We start from the raw sequence: 24,028 nt of genomic DNA, 5'->3' as shown, positions 1-24,028 counted from the left end.
TATAAATTGCTGTGTTTTATTGGATTGCTGTTTTGCACGGATTGGGAGTGAGGATCCCCCAAATCATGTCAGTTGATTAATTATAATGTCCGGAGCTACCTGGCTGTGCCTGTGGAAATAAATAAAGCTACTTTTGTACTGTCCGTGGTGGTGTGGGGTCTACACATTCTCTGAGTTGTCTACCTGGGGGAAGGGACAAAGGGGGTCGCTAGAGGGGGACCTTTTCCTACCCAGCAGATTTATTACAATACATTACGTCACATACAAGACTAGTACTAGATACAAGAACTAGATGTAGCCTACCGCATAGCACACACATCTGTGAGTGTCTGTGTGGGGGTAATGGGTGCTTGTGTGTGTGCATGCCTCTGTGTGTGTGTGTGTGTGTGTGTGTGTGTGTTTATGTGTGTGTGCGTTTACCTGCTTGCCTACATGCGTGTGTATCTTTATGTGTGTGTGTGTGTATGTAAGTGCGGGTGTGTTTATTTGTGAGTGTGTGTGTGTGTGTGAGCGGAGGCGGAGAGTTGTAGATGTCTTGTAATCGTCCTAACCAGTGAATAAGTAAGCTTACTTCTTACATCTCTTAAGTCAAAGAATGGAAAACACTTGGAAAAGTGCTTGCTTGCAAGTCTACTGTCCTGTTTAGAGTCTATATCAGGGGTGGGCAAAATTTAAGTGCCACGTTGGGTTTTGAAAATTGGCCGGCGAGAAAAAAATAGCGAGCAGCCTGATAACCAAATTAAATGCTCGGCGGGCCGGATTAAAGTGCTTGGCGGGCCGCAGTTTGCCCACCCCTGCCTTAGGCTAACCAGCTACGACGTGACCGGACGTGACTCATACTCATACAACATATCATTTCGATCAAAAAAAAACTAACAGAAAAACTGAAAAAGGCTGAAAAAAGGCAAAGGTACAAGACTGTGTCCATATTTTAATTTCCGAGTGAAAGACTACTCTTCCCATGAGACATTTTTAAACGTACATATTTCGAACATTTGCAGCCTAACGATAGTTTAACATGTTTTTACTTTAATCTCATGACTAATGACTAACCTCCTACCGTTTCTATTGAGTAAATTCAACTTTCAAGATGAGAAACTATTTTTATCAGAAGGTCACACATCGGTTCTGACAGCCTGGGTATCCATCTTGATTCCAGCGAGTACGAGACGACGGGAAAAGTGCCATAAGGGTTTCCATGGCCGTAATGATACCCGTTAATGATACCCTGCCCCTTACTCTGTGCTTACCTTGACAAATGGCACAATAGGCCGACTGCTGCTCCAGGCTCCAAATAGTTTGTATGTTTTATCCGATACTTCTTAGCAGTTGTACAAGTAACCATGTGTTAAACGGAACTGCTCACATGACGGTGGTGGAAACCGACACAACTAGAAAGTTACAAGTTCTGACCTGAAATGAAAGCTGTAATGCCGGCAGTGTTGCCAGATGCCAGGAAGGTTTTCCAGCCCAAAACCTCGTCAAAAACCGCGAGAATGCACAAAAAACCGCCCAAATTTGCTTTTGCTTGTTTCTCATTTAAACACATTGAAATCATTAACAAGCTTTAAAATGACCCATTTTTCGACTTAGCCTATCCAATTTCAAAAACAATATTCAATCAAATGAACGCAAAAGTAGGCTACACGGACGTCAGACTATTATTCTATAAGCTTATGTTACGGAAAATAATGCAATAGGCTAAACATAGACTATTAATCTGTCTGTTTAGTGTCAATAGACGCTTGGAACAAAAGCATTCAGTAGGCTAGCCTAACATAAAAACATTGAGTGGATATATGAACATACAAAATAGCCTAATGCACAACATTTCAATTATTTATAATAGCAACATGACACATGCATATTCATGTATAACATTAGATGAAAATCGCATTGATTATAGAACAGGGGTGTCCCCACACAGCAAAAGGACTCCGCGGCGGATCCGCCGCGGAGGTATGACGACTTCCGGAACGGACCCGCGAAACGGACCCGTATCGGAGTCCAGATGCTCTCAGGAACGGATCCGCTACGAAGGCGGATCGCGGACCCGCCGTGGATCCGCACTGCATCCACTCCGCATCCGCGATTAAAACCTTACCTCCGCGGCGGGTCCGTTTGGGATCCGCAAATTGATACATACATCCGCCGCGGACCCGCAACGGACTCAAAGGCTCATCTGGCCCGGGTCCGTTTTGGACCCGTTTATCTCATTTTCAAAATTCCTTCTGTTCTTGCTGTAGGATAAAACTAGGCAACTATAGGATAAAAGTAAAACTATCACTAGGCCTAGCCTAGGCTACTACAGCAATATAGGCCTACGATTAATCTGCATTGCCTCGTATTTTAACTTAACAATACTGTCAATAAACCTAACAGAAAAGGTTTAAGTCAAGACATCAACTTACTGTACAAACGTGATCACTACTCAATGGAAATATAAAATGGACATTTATGGAAAGTTACAGGTTACAAGCTATTCTGTTTTTGTTAAGTAGCCTACATTGCCTAGGCTACTTTACATTCATTTTGTGGTCAAAACCTAATTTAGTGCTTTATAGGCCTAGGTCAGTGCAGACATGAAATATTTTATCTAATAGGCTACAACTTCAATGAAATACTGCGCTATGCACAGCTAAAATATCAGAAAATGAATAACTGGTGAATGACAAGAAGTTCAATAAAAAGATTGTTTAATGCTTATTTCTCCTATTACTCCATTTGTGTGGATGGAGGCGGAACACATCTCCTCGTTGCCCGATCCACCGCCGGTTGAAACAACTGATTGCGTGTTTGGTGACCTCAGTGTCCGTGGCAGACCGTGTCACCATGTTTTTCCTCACAGCACATGTAATCAAACAGACAGATATGTTTATGTTTATGGTATGTAGCATCCAAAGCCAAGTATGCTTACACAATACAATATATGAGATAGGTATTAAGGAGATTAAATTTAAAAAGAAACATGACTTACAAAGCTCCTCTGTTCGCTGCACGTTGAGGGCTGGTGTGGGGGTGGAGGGAGTTGAGGAGGGACTGCCGTTCCTGGCCCATAGTGAGGTGGGCGGTGTGCGAGAGGGGGAACATTTTTTTATTAAATGGTAGTATTAAATTGTAAAATTGTAAAAAATTGTATTAAATCTGTTAACCATGACTGATAATACACATGGGGCCTTTCTATTCACTAATATTTCAGAGATCAGTCCCTACCTTGAGTAACTCTCCGTATGTTAAATGCAGGTGCAGGGAGTTGAGGTGGTGAAGAGTGTTGCGGTCCTGCCCCATGGTGAGGTGCTAAGGGAGAGAAATGGTTGTGATCTGTTAACCATGGTAGGCTGAGAGCTACAGGGCCAAACAATGGCAAACAAAAACAAATCTCTGGTCATGCTGGACATGAATTTGTATGTTTCAATATTTTGGTATGCACTATCTATATCAACTCCATGAATGGATTGACATTGAAATCAATGTGTTTCAATACAATCTGATAATAATGAATTAACTTTTCAGGCAATATTGCATGAATGCAGATGTTTTAACTGACAAAATATTTGGCTGAGATTTTGAAAGTAATGGAGTGACTGCTGCTGTGTTAATATAGATGGGGCCACTGTATTCAATATTATTTCAGAGATCAGTCTTTACCTTAACAGTTTTCTCCAGGTTGAGGGGTAGTGACTCGGCTGCCTGGCACTCGGCGAGATGGTGGAGCTGGAGGAATAGATACAAAGAGAGGGGAATGTCTTTAGCACTAAGAATGTTAACCATATCTCTAATATTAATATTATGATTTAGTTATTTCAATGTTAAGAGATTATTACTTACTTTGCCAGTGCAATTGGCTTGGGCTTGAGGCTTCAACTGATATACCAGGCGAGTTGGAAGGTACTTCAGAGATGCAGCCACCATTTTCTGGCTCTTCACTGTCATCAGAGTCCCCGAAACGATGGCTGTTACATAACGATATCATTATGGTTATTGCAATCCCAAAATTTCCAAATATACATATAGTACAAGCATCTCTGGTCTATTTTGGAATGCTACGGGAATGTGTTCACATTACATTTTAACAATCCAGAAAGTATCTTACTTGATCAAGCAAACCCAACAGAGGCAATCGTAACGTTAGATGCTAGAATCCAGCCGATAAAAGTTGACGCTGCAGAACAAACAAAATAGAAGATGGGGACCAAGTTCCATACAGTTAAGTTACGTTAGCATAATAAATCACAAACCGATGCCAATAGTTGTCTGAACCGACTTAAACAGTGATTAAAATGCCGAGGCTTTCATTACAAAGATGGCAGATAGACACTAAAGTTACGTATGAGACCAAACTTGGCAAAATGCAAACGTTAATGCACAGCTAGCTAGAGGCTAGGGCTAAACCATTATCAGTGAGTCAACATGCTAAAGTTGTAGGTAGCTATCATAGCAGAGTGCTTCACTGACTTCATTGACTGAAATACCAGTGCCAATATCACCTTAATCAAGGTTTGCATCGCAAACGTGATTTCAATATATGTATAGCACTAATAGACATTAGCAATAACTTATGCAATTGCGCCTAGCAGCATGCTAGCTAGCAGCTATATGCCGCTAGCATAGTAGCACTATATGGACAACAGCGACACATTAAAACAGACAAGACCAGACTAATGTTAAATAACAATGTGTGTTTTTTAAATCACACTACCATAACATATTCTGCCGAAATTGCTATCCCATTTTAAACCAGATAGGCTACAGACTCATATGAGCATCACAGCTAACAATAACGTTAACTTTGCACAAACTGTTGCACAAAATGACAAACGTCTCTGGTTGCACTAACGTTAACGTTAGTCCTAATATCAAACAACGTCATTACAATTAATAAACATGATGATTATAAAACCACAAAGGCCAATGTTTAGCTATTGTGAATGTCGCAATATATTAATAAATATCACTTACTCGAGAGGGTTCAGCGCAACCGTGTCCCAGCAAAGAAAATATCCACTCGTATGACTCTTCTTGGCTCTTGGTGTACAGTCATGTTCAACCGTTACAGTAAATGCGCGTCCGCGCCCGCGGATCCGACATGGGTCCACTCAGGATCCGCTGTTTGACAGTAGAATTTACGGGGCCGCCTGGAGGCGGAGCTGATCCTCTGTGCGGCACCAAAACGAATGCGACAGTCACGCGGGTTTGGCGTCTTGAAGGCGGATCCGCCTAGGAGTCTACTGCTGTGTGGGTCGACTCTTTGCAGAGGCAGTGCGTTCATAACTGGTGGGCCAACTGTAGGCTACACAAAAAATATTTTCATAGGCCTACCCCAAATGTAGGCTAAAGGCTTGAGTTAAACTTGAGTCTGACAGCTGTGATTTAGAACAATTAATTAATAGCCTACCTAGGCGCTATATATTCCCTGAGACAGGCAGTTAGGCCTAGAGTTTTCATGAAAATCGCACTGAATAGGCTATTTAGGACAGTGTCAGTGCGCTATTTGCAGAAGCAGTGCGTCCATGCATGGCAACTACACGCAAAAAATATTTTCATACGCCAGATATAGGCTAAAGGCAAACTTGAGTTTGACACCTGTAATTTAGAACAATTAGTAGGCCTACCTGACAGGCAGTTAATCCTAGTTTTCATGAAAGTCGCGTTGAACGAACAGGGGTGTCAGTGCGCTCTTTGCAGAAGCAGAACGTTCATGCATGGGCCATCTCTACACAAAAAACATAGGCCTATGGCCCTAGGCCCTTCGTGAAAATCGCTTTGAGCAATTGTTATTAGGCCTAAAAATAATTTAAAAGTTCTAGTAGGCCTAGGCTTCGTCAAACTTCCTCAACAACTGTCGGGCTGGACGGAACGTGGGCCGTAGTCCTATGTCAAGCCATTCGCGCAAGACCTGCGCACATCCATCAACCCTGAAAGAAGGGTTAAGTCCATCCTGTCTCGTAGGTAATCTTTCAGCAGTGTGCACACTCATGAAGAGATTGACTGTAATGACAAAATGCTCTTTGCCCACTTTGGCATATTGACATTGTCAGTCAGCTAGCTAAGTTTGAAAACCCCGCGAGCTGTGTGTTTGAATGGCGGTCTGCGCCAGAGTAGGGGAGAACCGGACTGAAACACTTTTTAATTAAACGTAATTTACAAAGACATCGTAAAACACTGAAAGCTAATATTTTGTCACAAGCAAACTACATCGGTCCTCTGTCAAATACAGTTGCATTTTCAGCTCTGAACAAAACCATTCAGGATTTATTTAAGGAGAAATCGAACATGCGTTTTGTTTCATTCGTCCCTCCAGACCGGGATAAATGAAACGACATGGGGGACGAAAGAAACATACAGCTTAAAATTCCCACAACTTCAATATTTGACAACATCATGAATGGTACTTGAAATATGTGTTAATTTGGATAAATTACTGCTGGGCTTTACTGTCTGCTGTTAATATCTAACAACTAATTGCGGTCATTGTGAAGCGCATATCTCGCGGTTATGGAAATACCATGCACTATTAGAATGCATGTTTCGATACATAAGGTGACGTGAGCTGAGAGTGTTGTGAGTTTAGGGGGGCACGTCAGCCAGAGGGTGTGTGAGTGAGTGAGTGAGAGACTGCTACCTGCTGACCAGAGACGGTCGCTGGAAGAAGGGTCTGAAGTGCCTTTGTTTCGGCTACAAAAACCCGCCGATCTGATCCGAAACCAGCCCAATTTTTATACACCCGCCCAAACCCATTTTTGCCCGCAAAATAGATTGCAAAACCGCCCAAACCGCCCAATCTGGCAACCCTGAATGCCGGTGTTCCAGTTTAGATGGTGAGCAGATTAACTTGTGATGTTTGCATAAAATCTGTAAATATTCAACAAGATCCTGCATGCCTACTTGTTAACAGCGCTTTGCTCTGCCTCCGCCCCTCGAGTGCCAGGAGATTCACATTTTCACAAGCCCACAGTGAGACAGAATATGAAGATCTTGCCGAAAACACGCGGAAATCACCGGTTCATGTATAATGCATGTCCGCTTAAGCATTATCCACACAAAATGCTCTGCAAACTGCAAAGTGTAAAGTAAAACAACAAAGGTTTTGTTGGGTTTCGAACATGAGTCTTGCGGAGGCAAAATAGATAGATAGATAGATAGATACTTTATTGATCCCCAGGGGAAATTCAAGATGTAAATGTACATTGATTAGAATTCAAGATTAAAAAAAGTACATTGCAATCAGCACTACCACCAACAATATGTTACCGTATATTTCTCACATATGTTAACCTGTGTTAACTTTGAAGTGTAATATATACATAGAAATCCAGCATTGATTTCAACGGTTTGTAGTGTAGTGGTATAGACGATATAGAAGCTAATCTGATCAACTTTCTTGTCCATGCGTGGTTCGAATCCCAGCTAGATCGCTAGTTTTATTTTTTTCCATTCATTCAGTATGTGTCATATTTGTGGATAATGCTTAAACGGACATGTATTAGACATACACTGGTGATGTTTTTTAGCGATATCCGTTATATTGTCTCACTTGCAAACACTTTGAAACTGTAGCCTAAATCTGCACTATCGGAGGCAGAGCAGATTAAGAAGTAGGCAGGGTCTTGTTGAATATTCAGTGATTTTATGCAAATATCACCAGTTAACCTGCTCACCATCTAAACTGGAACACCGGTTAAGCAGGTATGTAAGGCAAGACAATAGACCTCTCCAGAATAAGTCCCGCCTCCTAACTTCCGTATCCATCCAACCTTCTGTCGTCAAATATCTATGGGAAATAACATGGCGTTTTGAAAGATCGTACCTGTCAAACTCTGTAGGTGACAAAGTAGAAAAAGCTGGTGGGCAGATTGGCCTACACACTTCTGCCATCTAGTTTCCACTGGATTTAAGTAGTATACTATAGACTATACTACTTAAACGGCACCGACAATCAAAAAATCCAGTGGAAACTAGATGGCAGAAGTGTGTAGGCCAATCTGCCCACCATTTTTTTCTACTTCGCTACCTACAGATGTTTTACCGGTATGATATTTCGAAACGCCATGTTATTTCCCATAGACAATCGACACCAGGAAGTTGGATGGATACGGAAGTTACGGAGGCGGGACTTATTCTGGAGAGGTCAATTGTTGCCACACAATCTGAAAACTCTAAAACTGTTACTGGGGAATTTCCCAATACTCTTTCAGTAAATATTGAAATAATAGAGTGTTTCAATGAAATGTGTACAGTGTCAAATGTTTTGAGTAAATTGTCACATGACCAGAGCTGTTTACTTCCTGGTTGCACCTTGAGAAGAGGATGACTGCCTCCCAAATAAAAGGTTTTTAAAGTATGTTAAAAATAAACATAGTGAAAATATTTTTGTACACATGGTCTTTAAGGTGTCTAGTTATTATATATACATTTATAATTATTCAAATGTCTTTGGTGTGTTTGCAGAATGAGTAAACATGTAAACATGTGACCGGTGGGATAGAATGTTGTATCCAGATGCACACATACTTCTATACCTCCTACACACACACACATACTCATACATACACACACACACACAGACATACACACACACATATACCGACACACACTCACACATATACACACAGATATATACACTCACACGTACACACACAGACAAACACACACACACACATATACATACACACACACACACACACACACACACACACACACACACACACACACATATACACACACACACACACACACACACACACACACACATATACACACACACACACATATATACACACACAGACAAACACACACACACATAAATACATATACATGCACACGCACTCACACACACACACACATATACACACACACACACACACACTCACAGACATACATACTCACACACACACACAATATGCACACTAACTCTCGCACCCCATGCAGATACACACACACACACACACAACATATACACTAACTCTCACAGCTACATGCAGACACACACGCACGCACAATATGCACACTAACTCTCGCACCCCCTGCAGATACACACACACACACACACACAACATATACACTAACTCTCACAGCTACATGCAGACACACACGCACGCACAGACATACACACTCAGGGTTCTATTTTAACGAGCCAAAGCTCCTGGTAAATAAACAATGTTAACATATTTTTCATATTTATTGTTGCCATTGGTCTCAGTGTTCATCAGTGTGGAAAGTCCTGTTAGAATATCCTTATTTTAACAAAAAAAGAATTTGAGCAACCTATAATTGAGTAAACGCATATTATCCATAATAATAATAAAACACACTTTTTCATCTACTTTTCTACATTTTTTTTAAAGATTTCAAAGGGTTGCTAATAACACATTATTTGCATATTCGCATGTCTGGGAAAGGGTTAATATTCATTTTTATACAAACCAAGACGGCGGATTCCTAAAGAAATGCAAGCACCCACACCATAAGTGTATCTAAATTAGCTATAGTATATACCAAAAATGACATTTTACCGTAACTCGAAGAGCTGTAAACATAGGCTGTAAGTGAAACATAGGAACAAGCTGGCTGAGGTGGTAAACCAAGCCAGCAAAATTACAGGAGAAAAGCAGTTACAACTCCACACTCTATACAGCCGTTCCATAACACAAAAGGCCATCCAGGTCTTCAATGACCCCACCCACCCCCTTCATCCATCCTTTCAGCTACTGCCATCTGGCAGAAGACTGATGGTCCCAATGGCCAGGAAAAATGGGTACAAAAAGTAATTTGTTCCTTCTGCTGTGTCTATCCTGAACCAAGGCATACTAAAATAACTCCCCCCTCCACTTACTCATGCACCACCCAGACAGGGTGATGATGAGAAGGATCAGTAACGAGAACTGCACTAGTATTTATTCATTTATATTTTTTAACTATTTATGTTGTAATTATATTTAACTACAATTTAACTTATATTGTCTGTTGCTGTGTGTTTTTATGTCGCCAGAGTGCCAAAGATAAATTTCCAGTGTATGTACATTCAGTGGACAATAAAGTTTTTATCTATCTTTATCTATCTATCTAAAAAATATACAGCTCTGGTTTGAGCATAGTTGCTCCATGTGAAAAATGGGCCTTGCAACCCACGTCCACACAGGATGGTGGCGACAAGGACACACTGAGGTTGGGCGGTGATGGGGTGAAGACACAGCAAACAGCAAACGTGGATTGTGGTGAAAAGTGCAGGTTTATTTACAGTGCTATAAAAAACGTGTTCCGGCACAATGCCAACAAAAATACTTTTCCAAAAAATAAACAAAAAATCAACCAACCGGTTTCTCAATTCAAGCACAATTCGCAAATTCACCAATACTCTGTATCCAACCTCTCAGCAAGCTGATACTCTCCAGACTCCCACACTGAGAGCAAAAATCCCTCGCTTTAAATAAAGCCATCCATCACCTCTAATCGGTAGATACCAATATAACAGGGTCATTTCCTCTATACAAGGATAATCATCCCTTATGCATAGATCACAATTATACATGGAGCATAATTCTACATAGTTTCCATATTATACAATAATAACATTTCAATGCATGTATAATTAACTAATAATTACACTACAATGTAGAATGTCTCTTTATATTGCAACCATCGTTTCCCCCACTCAAAACAACACTTTCCCCTGTCCCACACAGGGAATAAAAAAGCCATTGCCCTGGGCTCGTGTTCCTTGGGGAAACAAAGTGATGCAGGACCAGGAAGTGAAAGTAAGAGCTATCAGTGTATTGTTAATGTTTGTGTGCACAATGTATGGACTAACGGAATGCAATGGGTTATGGAGCAGAATTGACGGGTACCACGTCGTTCACTATGATGTTTGCAGAGGTTGGGTGAGTAACAGAAAGATGTGTAAATAACGATCGTGCATGAATGAATTGCGTCGCGGTTGCCGGCACCGCGTGTAATTACAAACATTTGAAACTAAGTGCGTGCGTGCGTGTAAGCGTGTTTGATCGTGTAGGAGAAGGTAGTCAGTTTAAATGTCGCGGGGAATGTCAGGCGAGTTGGGGAAAAGGAGGGGCTACCTTTTCACACTCCACAACGGAGCAATGCAAGACCGAACTTCCCGATCTCAAATGTTGTGGGCGGGGCTAAGTTCGGCTGGCACCCAGGCTATTGGGGAACCCAAGAAACCCAAGATTTGCAATGGCTTCAACTGGCCACCACGTTCAGATTTTCTGGGGGCGCCACTGTTAGGCTAGGCCTACAATATCAGTCCCTGCAGACTGTTGTTATAATTAGCAAGATAATCAGTAATATTGTGAGAGTGAAAACTATGGCATGATGTCCCTGTTAAAGGGAAACTTGGCAGGATTTCCCCCTCTGCTGGAGAAATTGCACATTATGCTATTTCAAACTGTGTGAAAAGGTAATGATAAAGCACATGGATTTGTTTACAAGCTAGCGAACTGTTAGCATAAGTTTGGCAGAACTATGTGGATGTTACAAGGTAAGAAACACGATTTAAAACAAGTTTCTTGTTTCTCACTTCTCTTTCCGGGACGGTAGTCTCAATGTTACAAGGTTGGTTTTCCGCCTGGGGACGCTAGGCGCAGCGGGGAAAGTCACCATTTTCACCTGAACAGGTCATTTAACCATCCAAATGATTTCTAAACGGGTTTATTAAGTTGAAATAGTTGCCAAGTTCCCCTTTAATAACCTTTTAAGGTGTGATGAAATGTTTTTTCGCCACGCTCTATGTACGTGCATTACCTCTGCCAAGACACTAAAAGTTGGTCATGATTGGATAATCCATCAGGTCAATAAACAAAAACAAATGTCCAGATCAAAACAAACATGGTTTATTGAACACAAAATTAAGCTTCGGCCATTGCCATCTCAGTCCCCTGATCTAAACTCCATAGAGTTGTGGGGTGAGTGGAATTAGTTTGGCCTGTGGCCTATGTGGCATATACTTGAGGCCACGCTAACTCTGTAGCCATAGTTGTGATAAGACTAAACTTGGCGTGACCTTATCATGAAATCGATCAGTAGTAGAAGTAGAAGTAGAAGTCAGCAGTAAGTATAAAAGATTGCGATGAAATCAGGCTCGGACTGGTAATCTGTACAACCGGTGGGCCGGTGACCGCCGGGATTTTTTTTATTTTATTTAGCCTATTTGTGGCCCGTCATGTAGACCTAGGCTTAGCCTATAAATGCAGTTGCATCCATTTGGATTGGGGGGTGACAGGTCAATCATTTTGGCCTCTTCATGACAGGTTCAGTGTGTGTTACGATCGCGCCCCCCGCCCCACCCCTCAAGTGGATTTGTCCAAGCAGCCGCTTGGTTTGTGGGGAAATATAGCCTACGAGTCCATGCATGGTAGCCTAGGCTATATGCCCTCCGCTGGCTGGTGTTCACATCATCGCAGTTTAACCGTAAACAGCAATCAGAGGTGTCTAATTTTATTCCATAAATATATTGTTTTTATAGACGTAAGTTGCACGCGCTACGAAGAGCTTCCATTTACTGCACCATGTAGGCTACTGCAGTGCGGTTTGTCTGTCAACATAAAAAAAAAAACGCCGGGTACCTACAACTTGGTGGAAAAGTGTAGCACAGGTTAATGCTCATTGATGTCATCGTGGTTGAGATATCTGAAATTTTTCTGTTAAAGATTGGCATGGAGACAATGGGACATGGTTGCTTTTGTCAGTGTCCTTATGTGAACTTGCACAGGTCAACTTGCTCATCTTTACTTGCGTACCACTTCACACCAGTGCTTCAGACCAGAGCTGATGCTTCAGCAATAGCTGTCACTGAAAAGCTGTAAGTGTTGTTGAACACAGCTGTTCTCACATTAGCTGATTGCAATAAACATAAACCATTGTTGCCTAATTACCAATTATTCATTACACCTGTCTGTAGTATCTACTTTTTTGTGTTTATCACATATAGTATTTTGCAGTATTTTTAAAATTACAAAATTACTATTTTGCATTTGAAACACATATTACATGTTTCAGAAATACTACCCATCCCTGGGAACAGGCAGATTACATCTTTATAGTTGGCCATATAATGACATACTTAGGTTAATACTGCAGTTAAGGCACAAAAATGGTCAGTAGCTGCACTGTGTAGCCTATCTTGACATGTCTTTAAGTTTTGGGTTACAATATACAGGTAGTGGGCTCTCTGTTGATTTTAATGAGTAGGCCTAAGCCTAAAGTTACAGCATTTCTATCACAATTGACCAGACTTTGACCTTTTGTCTTCTTTAAACAAAATTCTGGCTATGATTGTTCCTTGTATTGCATCATGAGCCATCACTGCACCTATTGCATTCTACTGTTGTTAGCTAGCTCAGTCATTATGTTGTACCACATCACCCTCCATTAGAAGTGCAATGAGCACATTTGCAATGAGCATAATAAACTGCATTTAGAATTCCAAATCCATATTTCAAGATATTTTGGTAAAAGTAACTTAAAAGTAATACAATAGTAGTAATGCCTTACAATTCAGAGACAGTAATATTATAATGTAATGAATTACTTTGAAATGACAGTAATAAGTAATACATAATATATTACGATTTTGAAGTAACTTGCCCAACACTGATTAAACCACATGTCACTGCTTGACTAAATGAAAAATATAGGCTACTGAACATGCATGGAGATCGTCATAGTTGACAGATATTACAATACTGATTATATAATAACCTATAGGTCCAAATCTAAATGTTTGGGTTCAGTTTATGAAGTGTTGCTACAGCATGATACTTTGTGTTTGTTATTTATGGGGGGGAATCGGGGGGATTTTGGTATCAATGAGCATCAAACCAGCTAATAGGCTAACTGAAATAACACCCATGCCAATCTCTAGGTATGGTGAAGGGTATGTGATGATGTGGGGCTATTTTAATTCCAAAGGCCAAGGTAACTTTATCAGGATGCACAGTATTCTGGAAAAAAAAATCTGCCTGTCTCTATGGGAATTTAACATAGGGGTGGCAATAAGATCAATTTCCAAAAGATGATTTTATATTCCTCTTTTCAGTCAACTTTAGCATGGGTGCCAACACTTTTGGCCATCACTGTAGATAGATACTTTATTAATCCCCAAGGGGAAATTCAAGGAATTTTGTGCATCTACATGTACGTTTATCAGCTTGTGTTCAAAGTAAGTACTCTGATGTAGCTAACAGTGAAATGAAGACACAATATATGTGCGTATATATGAAAATATTTATTCACTTTCCAAAACGTACATCAATTCTTACATTCATCTTAAACTTACCAAATATATCATTTACACTGTTGAAACCATCATACATGTCAAGTCCATACTTTGTTAAATACACCTGTCTTTGTTTGGAATAGTACTTTTACCACTGACCACTGGGTCTGTTTGATATGAGGGACGACTCTACTTAAGTTGATTCTGATTGAGCTTAGAAGCCATATTGCACAAGGCCTAGAATTGAGAAAGTATCTAGCTAAAGTATGTCCATGCTGTTTAATCTTGTAACTATCAGATTGCTTCACCCAAAGTAATGTATTAATAAACACTTCTTGCTTGTGTATACTACAAAAGGTTTAATTGAAACCTGACTGCTGTTCTTGTTATATCTTAATGTTCAGGACCATGTGAATATTGACCCCAGACAACACAGACCTGACAAAACATTGATCAAACGGTAAACATTACATTTCGGTGAACTGACATTAATCTGGTTAAAAGACCAGCACTTACAATTAAATGTTTTGGCCACATTCAAATTCACTTTTCTCAAATAGCGGTGCCCGCATAGATATATATACATATATATATATATATATATATATATATATATATATATATATATATATATATATATATGTATGGGTGCCCGTGCGTGTGTGTGAAGTTGTACATCACAAGCACGTGGCCTGTTCCTGCCACATTCAGTGTAGTCGTAAACAGAGGGCTGGCACAAGCAGCGAGACAACATTGTACAATTCAACACAGCAGAGCGGCACATGCATATGGCTTCAACAAACACTTCACAGAACGTAGCAGGACAATGGCATCGTCAGTTCGTTTGTAAGAGAATGTGAACATTTCGCAAGGTCTTTAAGACATACTGCCGACTGCTACCCAAGTTCAATTCATGAGTAACACACAAGTAAATACAACATTACGACAAACAAATGTGTTAATGTGTGTGATTTAGAATCAAATGTGATATGATTGCACCTCGCCCCGTCAGTAGATTTGGTCAAAGCTCATGCCAAGCCTGTTATTTAACTGATAGTTTAAGACAAACTGCTTGCCATTAAACTCAGAAACTCTAAAAACGACACAATGACAATGTTAGTCATGACACGTTTCTTAAGACATACCACATGCTTGAACAGAGCTCTGTCAGAAATTATGGTCCTTTCAGTGTACAAACTTGGATGATGCCTACAAAATGCAGAACTAATTTAAAAAGCTGCAAGTCATTCGCTAGGCCCCCAAGATCTTTCTGAACCCTGTACCAGATCAGATTGAAAAATAACCCAAGACTACCACCTTGTGGTCCATAAATGAAATAAATGGCTGATATTCAAAACAATGCAACACAAAACAGCAATAATTAAAATGATTGATATAACATTACTTTTCTGTAACAATACCATATCTATTCAGCCAGAGAAGTGGAGGGTGAGGGTAAACTATTATCTGCAGATCCATAGAGTAAGTGCAGTTCAGTGCATTCTCTACTTCTGAGGAAGTGTAAACGAGATAGAACACATCTAATCTTCTAAAACTGAGTAAACAACACGATGGGTTGACACGTGTGCAAGTGTCTAAGCCATGACTGGCTAAAGCCTACTGGGACATGTGCTCTACATGTTTAGCATCACAGCTCTAATGAGGGGATCCTGTGTTAGGAATGTCTGACAAACCTATTGCCTCAATGCACACAAATGAAGTAGAAAGAAAAACAGTGTGTAAATATATGACATCCAGTGCAGCTCTTGACAGCAAACAAATAGATATTCTGAGGAACATGAGTGTAAACTAAAAGATATTTGAAGGAACATGGTCAGCAGGGAAACCAGCACAAATAAAGGATATGACGCTGTAAGACTATTTAAAAATAAAAACACAAGCTAATGTTTCTTACATAGCACTTTCTGAGGCAGACTATGCGCCTATGACACATAGCAGTGGTGCAAACATTCAGTTAGCGACTTCTTCCGCCTTACAATTCTCTCGCTCTCCTATTCCTCGTCCACCAGGGACAGCACAACACTCTTTATTCATGGCTGTGAGGAACTCCAGAGCACAGGCTGGATGAGGGATCAGTAGAGTTGGTCCAGAGCAGGACCTCCTATTTAATGGCACTGGGATTTGTAGTTTTCGTCTTCATAAGCCACCTCAGCTGCATGTAACAAAGAGGACAAAGATGAACTACATATATGCTGCACATCTACATGCAGCCTGTGGCCTTGTCTGGGGGGGGGTGGGCTGCAAGCGAGGCCGGGAGCCGCCGAGGGGCAGGTGGAGGTGTGACGGGAGAGATGGAGGACATCAGAGGGTCTCACACGAAGACCTCGTCTCCGGACGTCTTGTCTCCAGACGTGCGGTCGGCGGTGTCGGATGCTGGCGGCCCTCCCTCGCCGTCCGAGGCGCTGGAGTCGTCGTCGTCCGTCTGCTCGGCGCTGTGGTAGAGCATGAGCGCCTGCGTCTTGTGCGTGATGGTGATGGTGCACGGGCCCTGCGCCCACGGCTCACCGTCCACCTGCATGGGCATCCGCGAGCTCTTCAGCACCAGCTGCAGCGGGACCACACCACAGGTCAGTCACACACCACAGGTCAGTTCACACACCACAGGTCAGTTCACACACAACAGGTCAGTTCACACACTGAAGAGCCACAGGCCCTTAGTTTCCCCTTAGTTTCCTCTTATCCCTCCACCCTCCCATACTCCAGGCCTCAGTCGCTGCCCCATTATAAAACACATAATGCAGAAGATCAAGCCAAAACTAAGAGCATTCACATCTTACGGCCAGGGGTGATAGGTTAGGCTGGCAAATCCTGTGTCAAACAGGCAAAAAGGGCAAGCTGTCCCTGCATCCAACAACTCAACTACACGACACACAGACTTCCAAGTGAACCTTTAAAACTACAGTCTCGGTGGAACCAAACGCTGGAATGTTAGCGATAAACAATGCACTGTACACAAAGCACTCAGTGTTGCACTATATTGAACTATGACAATAACTACAACTATAACGACAAAAGCGTACACACTGACCAACGATAAGGTTAGTCTCTACTGGTGTGTTAATGAATGTGATGTCTAAAATTTAAAGTGTAAATGTAAATCAGGTTTCTCGGCAAAGTATACTTGCGTATACAAGGAATTTGGTCTCTGCATTTATCCCATCCGTGAATTAGTGAGCACACAGAGAGCACACAGTTAGGAGAAGCACACACTAACCCGGAGCAGTGAGCTGCCTTGCTACAGCGGCGCTCGGGGAGCAGTAAGGGGTTAGGTACCTTGCTCAAGGGCACTTCAGCCGTTCCTACTGGTCAGGAATCGAACCGGCAACCCTCCGTTTACATGCCCGAAGCCCTGTGTGCTTTGTGTGTTCACTATGAATCTGTGTTCACTGTGAATTTACGGACGTTTACATTTACATGATAGGCTATTACTTTTTATCGTTGTCAAAATCGCTCTGAAAGTGATCCCCAACTATATCAATCTTTGTGTCGTTATAACTCCAGTTTGTGTGTGGACGTTGTCATGCATCTAAACTAGAACGATACTTTTTTGTTGTTATGATTACAGTTTATATTATTAGTGCTCCCTCCCGACCGAGAGGAAGAGGAGCATCTCACCCGAACTGTGTGGGCCTGGCCCAGCCGCACTGGGTTAGCCAGCTTGACCTGGATCTGTGCACAGTGGAAAGAGCCGTAGACTCCAACTACCTCCAGCAAACCATCGTCCAGACTGTGGGAAGACAACAAGAAAGACAAAAGCAAACATTAGGGCTGGGCAATGGCACAGACGGCCCCGTTTGATTTGATTCACAAGGTTTGTGATGTGATTAAATCCATTTTGATTTGATTCAGTTTGATATTCATGGGAATGATGTATGCAGTACTATAAAGCAGCTTGCTGTAATAGGATAAATGTCCAAAAAAAACACAAATTGACTAACGCTGGAAACAGATTGTGGAAACCACTGAAGAAAAGGGCCACAGATTTTTGGGCAGGCTTTTTAGTTCTCCTCACCGTGTGGGGGGGCAGGGCTCGTCCCCCATCCCTTCCCACAGCCTGCAGCCGCCACCCCAGTAGCCGATGTTGCACACGATGATGCCCTCTAGGCTGGGCAGTGCCACCTTCTCGCCGTCCAGCTCCAGCTGGGTACACACAGGGAAGGGCAGAGACGTTTATAGGCCAATTTATAGTGCAGACGGCACGTGTCGCTTGACAAAATATGACATAAAAGCGACACAAATTCTGTCTATTGCAGAGCTTGTCGTGTGCATCAAAAAATTTGGAACGACGCAGGCAAGGTAACGTACTCTGACTGGATATTAACTCAGTGTTCTACTGGAGTTCGACTTCTGTAGTGTGTTGCCATGGTCATGGTGTGCGTCTGTTTACTTTTTTGCAGTGACATGTAACGTTAATGTCCAAGTTGTTATAGAAACTAGTAGATGTTCTATTCAACAATTTGTCGCTGGACTATGAAAGCCTACAGCTCCATGACATATGTCGGCAGCAATTCGTTTTTGTTGTGTGACACTTGTCGCCTGGACTATAAATAGGCCTTCCCTTTCAGGCCAACAGGGTACTCTCATGATATTGTTTATGGTCCTAATGGATGCACTGTGGTAGCAGCTTATGACCTGACCACAACCTCTTCATATGTGATATAACATAGCTAATGCAATCTTATATTGGTTGACTGATTAATACATATCACTTACATCCAAAATATGTATTGAATAGTCACATTCTGAAGGACATAGCATCAGACATTTCTGAAAGGGCCATACACAAAGAGGTCAAACATAAAGAGGTCAAAACACAATCTTACCTCAATCCTCTTATCCAGGTCTTTGCATTCTTGCACTAAGCAATCTTTGGTGCCATAAAGGAAATATACAGCCTGCAACAAAGGACCACTGTGTTCAAACAATATACAGATGAAGTATTTTTGGTAAATAGTGGCAGGACTACAAACTCTCAGGTTAACATGTTTTCTGAGGGTTTCAGAGAAACTACTGATTCAACTGACTGATACTTAATGATGCCTATAAAGAAAATAGACCATGGAAAACATAAAATAGGCAACATTATACATGATTTTGAATTCAGAAAATAATATCAATAAACAGCATACAGTATATTCAAAGATATCAATTAAATTAATTCAATTGATTGTCCATTCCCTCGCATCATTAATCCCCCTTTGTGCTTTGGGTCATTGTGACGACGGCTGGCGTGCGTGTGTGTGTGTGTGTGACCTTGTTGATGATGCGGCTGTTGTGTGTGTGTGTGTGTGTGTGTGTGTGTGTGTGTGTGTGTGTGTGTGTGTGTGTGTGTGTGTGCGCTGACCTTGTTGATGATGCGGCTGGAGAAGAAGGAGGGCGTTTTCTCCCGGTGGGTGTGGAAGTTCAGCGCCATCAGGGCATCCGGGCCCACCGAGAAATAGTTATTCATGGACAGCACCTGAGGAGGCCAAGCACAGAGGACTAGTACCAGCTGGCTCTGATTCAACAGATGCCTGTTGAACTGACTAAAGTAATTATGTTTAGACTTGAGAAACACTCGAGAATGCAGAAACCAATATAAAAAAATGCCTGGACCAGCCTTTTTGCTGGTTTTGAAAAGGAGGTGAAAAGCCAGTCAACACTTCCCCTAATTTTAACAGAATGATGGCCAGAGTGCTACTAAAGGTCTCTGTGAATGACTTGTGCTTCTGTTCGTGCAACACTAACCTTTGGTTTCCTAAGGAAGTGGCCTTTAGAGGCAACTTGAACTTTCCATCTGCAAAGGTGGCGACAGACAAAGCAACAGTTACAGTTTGTTATGTCTGAGGGCAAACAAAAACACCAAAGTTCATACAAATATCCTCATCCACACAGCTAAGCAAATCCCACAAATGTCATCCAGTGGGCATAACTAGTCACCAAATTTGAGGGATTGAGGCGTCAAAGGTGTTTGCTATACCTGTCCATCTTCACCACCTCAGCTTCCAGAATGTTCCTCAGCACCTGCTCCACAGGGATCTCGCCCGCATACCCAGCCCCCCAGCCCAGGGAGTTAGACAGGTCATTTCCTGTGCCCAGGGGAAGGACCGTCACCCTCGGGATGAACTGGTCCTGACCCTGCACATCAAAATGGCAGATAAAAAAAGGGAGAGTTAAACAGAATGATTAGAATCACAAGACATTCTCAGAAGGATTTTCTTGTATATGTTAGCTTTGCTGCCTTAAAATCATCTCCGGTCACAGCTCATAGACAGACACTACATGCGGCAACCCGCATTCTGTAATCAACATGAAGTCTGCACAGAGCTGCCTTTCTGATGCAGGATATCCCAGTCATGCAGAGGGCTCACCTTGAGCTTCATGGTGTCGATGGCGTCCAGCACCCAGCCCACCGTCCCGTCCCCCCCGCACACCAGCACCCGCGCGCTGCCCGGGGGGAGCAGCGTGCACAGCTGCAGGGCTTTGGAGGGAGGCAGCTCGGACAGGTCAAACACCTGCAGCAGGAGAGGCCAGCGAGAACACACATCATTCTCCACAGACTATGACACACCATGGCTATCAGTGTGAAGTATGTGTGTGGTGTGCAAAAGAAGAGAAGTATTTGAGAGTGTGTGTTTGCCTGCGAGTTCAGGAGTAGCACAGATCACATTAACTTAAGTTACATCAACTATAAATGCAGAGGAACAAGATCACAAGTATCCTACATCCCACTCCTGCCATTAGCCAGATGGCCATTTCCACCCACTCTGACAAACAGCATTATGTAAACAGCCATTGTGTACTCTAGAGACTACAATGTCCTTATCACAGCAGAGGTTACAGAGACAGGCAGGCGGGGGTGGGGGGTAAGACCTGGACAGGGTTCAACAGGGTGCGGAACTCTCCCAGCAGGGCCTCGCCCATGTTGTTGCCACTGCGAGTGTTGGCCAACACCAGTACTGGAGTCCAGCCACTGCCACAGGCCACAGCCAGCTGCACATGGACATGGACATGGACACGGACACACACACACACACACACACACACACACACACACACACACACACACACACACAGAGAGAGGATGAAATTAAATTGTGTTCAGTTATTTTCATTAAAAAATCTATCTGAGCATAACTTGTGAAGGGTGCAGAATCTGCGGACTCGAAACTACTTCACAAACATAAACACACATGCAAAGTAGAATTAAAGGCAAAGGTTCCTCCATATGTAAATCTCAACACAGACCACTACAGAGCAATGACACCAGAGAACACATGCAAGCACTCCTGCTGAAAAGCACACCAAGGCTGAGGCCATACACATTTGCCCCCCCCCCCCCCCCCCCCCCAACACACACACACCTTGCTGTACTCCTCCGGGACTCTGCGCCGCAGCTTGTTGACGTGGTAGAGGTAGTGAGGGGGGATGATGAGACAGCGGAACTCCCCGAGGTCACAGCGGTCTCCGTCCTCCAGACTTGGCTTGCAGTCATCATGCACAATGGTCTGGCACCATACACACCTTCCAGGTCACACACACACACACACACACACACACACACACACACACACACACACAGATAGATAGATAGATAGATAGATAGATAGATAGAGATAGAGAGAGAGAGAGAGAGAAACATTTATATTTTGTTTTCAGATAAGTTAAGCACAAACTCTACAGATAAAACAGGAAGTGACCCACAGACTAGTACAGGTCAGTCACAAATCCATTATCCTAATTGCTGAAGAGAATATCTACAATTCCGTAGGATCAAATCTCTCTAATGCTGTCAGGGAACCTGTCAGAATAGCTTTTTAATAATACTCATGGCAGATTAATTTGTGGTTCTGCTTTAAGGCGCTTAACAGCAGGCCTGTCATTCTGAATGGTAGCATGCACACTTGCAGGGCAAAAACTTGATTGAATAGCTGCGCTGGACTAAGTCATGAGTACCTGTAGTCGCACAGCTTTGGCTGGGTGCCGCACTGCTGTTTGCAGACCGCACAGTGGCTGCAAAGGGGGACGTTTCCACGCACCCAACGATGGTTTACAGTTCCGTCCGACTGAGCCAGGGCCATAATCTCTTTGCATGGCATGGTGCGGTCGGCACGTCGTAGGCACTGCTCGTCCGCGCAGAGCCCGCAGGCGTCACAGAAGGCTCCCTGGAGGATGTGCTGAGAGCAGAGACCGCAATAGGTGGGCTTGTTGAAGAGATCCGTGCAATGCCATCCATGTTTGCTTTTGCGAGAGAAGTCCTTCATGTACACCTTCCGTTTGGAGCGCTGAATGCTGCACCACAGCGTGATGGCCACTGGTACCAGAACGGCCAATGAGGTCCAGATGAGGAGGGTCCACTCCTCCCGCGCCCCAGCGCTGTCAACCTGTCCGCCAACACTTTCCTCCTCTGCCTCCATCTGAACTATATGAGGGGAGTGTTCGCGATACTGTACACTTGCAATATTGTAAACACTGGAATTAACAATTAAAGCAATTTGAGGTGTTTAAATACAACAACGCTGTTAACATGTCGCTTTCTTAAATTGTTGGACAATGTTGTGCACTGGCGTGACAAAGTAGTTATTTCATTATGACAAACGAAACACTATCCAACGTTTTCATTCAAATGATAAATGAAGCATCCTGATGCTTCAACCCGCAGACACCGGCGAAATCCTGCACATAACATAGGTCTACACCAAAATCACAGTAAAATATATTTTCCGTTTGAATACACTGAAAACAGCAAATTTGATGGTGTTAGCTAATGGTGTAATACGCATTCTCTATAATGGGTAACGTTAACAGTTCATCTCCATTAGCTAGTCATCCTGGGCTGTCCTCACCATCACCTCCGCTAAACCCAGACGAAATCCCGACAAAAACATGAGCACCACTGAAATACTTGACAACATCTGCTTCCCTAGAGTATATAGAATACTGTATTTCTATAAAACAGTCTGTAAACATGAAACACCAGCGCGTAGGCGTCGCCCATTGCTAACCGACTTGCTTCCTCTCCGACATGCTAACCACTGGGCGGAAACGGAAATGATGACGTAGTTTGTTTACGCTCATCTGTGTCATCTGTAAGTTCTGCCCACATGCATCAGAACCTGAAAAAAATGGCAACAGGCTAATCTCATGCTGCATGTAGGGACGTGCAACAGAGAATGGGATTGATATAGGCTGTTATAGCTGCCGCAGCCATAACCGCTCTTCGTGTGAAATATTAGACCTACACAGAAAAGAAAAAGTGCATGTTCTATGCTGCGCAGTGCGCACACCAATTCTAAGCCTTATGGCACTATAGCCACTCAGATGCTTGCTGAAAACATTGTCCATTCCCATGAATTTGTTATAGGGCTATTCTGTAAGGTTAGAATTTGCATCATGCACGCAGCACTTTAAAAGCGTTCATCATAAAACCAGAACTCCTCTGCCTCTGTTGTCAAACAGATAGGACTCTAAATGAGAATGATTTAGGTTAGGCTGTGTCACCAGTGTTCAAACTGAAGAGTGCATGTTTACTACTTGGACAGTAGGCTAGCCGAGGCTATTCTGCTGATTTGGTCATGAGGATGAGGATTTCAAAGGCCTATAGCCGTTTAGAACCAACATTGATAAATGACATGGTCCCACAAATTGTTAAACATGAAATTGTGTTTCTAGAATTATGCAACTCATTTTTCTTTTCAAAAAAGTTGCGACACTATAAAAACAGAAGATAATTATTTGTGAATCATGTAAACTTTAATTGAAAATAGTGCAATAAGCATTCAACTGTTAAAAAAA

At 42.5% G+C, this 24,028-nt stretch overlaps 1 protein-coding gene across 1 annotated transcript; it reads right to left on the bottom strand.

Moving 5' to 3' along the window:
• Positions 1-14,227: 14,227 nt before the first annotated feature.
• Positions 14,228-23,265, bottom strand: dgke (diacylglycerol kinase, epsilon). Its single transcript, XM_042104820.1, has 11 exons — positions 22,190-23,265; positions 21,598-21,757; positions 21,107-21,226; positions 20,605-20,748; positions 20,214-20,371; positions 19,982-20,030; positions 19,599-19,712; positions 19,078-19,149; positions 18,267-18,394; positions 17,870-17,981; positions 14,228-16,799 (listed from the first exon to the last, which is right to left on the bottom strand). Exons 1-11 carry the CDS (start codon positions 22,648-22,650, stop codon positions 16,566-16,568), a joined length of 1,752 nt encoding a protein of 583 aa, XP_041960754.1. The 5' UTR covers positions 22,651-23,265; the 3' UTR covers positions 14,228-16,565.
• Between the last annotated feature and the right edge of the window lie 763 nt (positions 23,266-24,028).

This window comes from Alosa sapidissima, chromosome 9, assembly GCF_018492685.1.
Source record: "Alosa sapidissima isolate fAloSap1 chromosome 9, fAloSap1.pri, whole genome shotgun sequence".
NCBI lineage: Eukaryota > Metazoa > Chordata > Actinopteri > Clupeiformes > Clupeidae > Alosa > Alosa sapidissima.
The sequence above is the reverse complement of the archived record's forward strand: the minus strand, read 5'-3'. Positions and strand labels throughout refer to the sequence as shown.

Bases quoted from the DNA above. Each gene is read 5' to 3' on its own strand.
- dgke (XM_042104820.1), bottom strand. From the start codon at position 22,650: ATGGAGGCAGAGGAGGAAAGTGTTGGCGGACAGGTTGACAGCGCTGGG. The intron at 21,758-22,189 runs GTACTCATGACT...GTGACCTGGAAG, and splicing joins CCAAAGCTGTGCGACTACAG to GTGTGTATGGTGCCAGACCA. The intron at 21,227-21,597 runs GTGTGTGTGTGT...GTCCATGTGCAG, and splicing joins TCCCGGAGGAGTACAGCAAG to CTGGCTGTGGCCTGTGGCAG.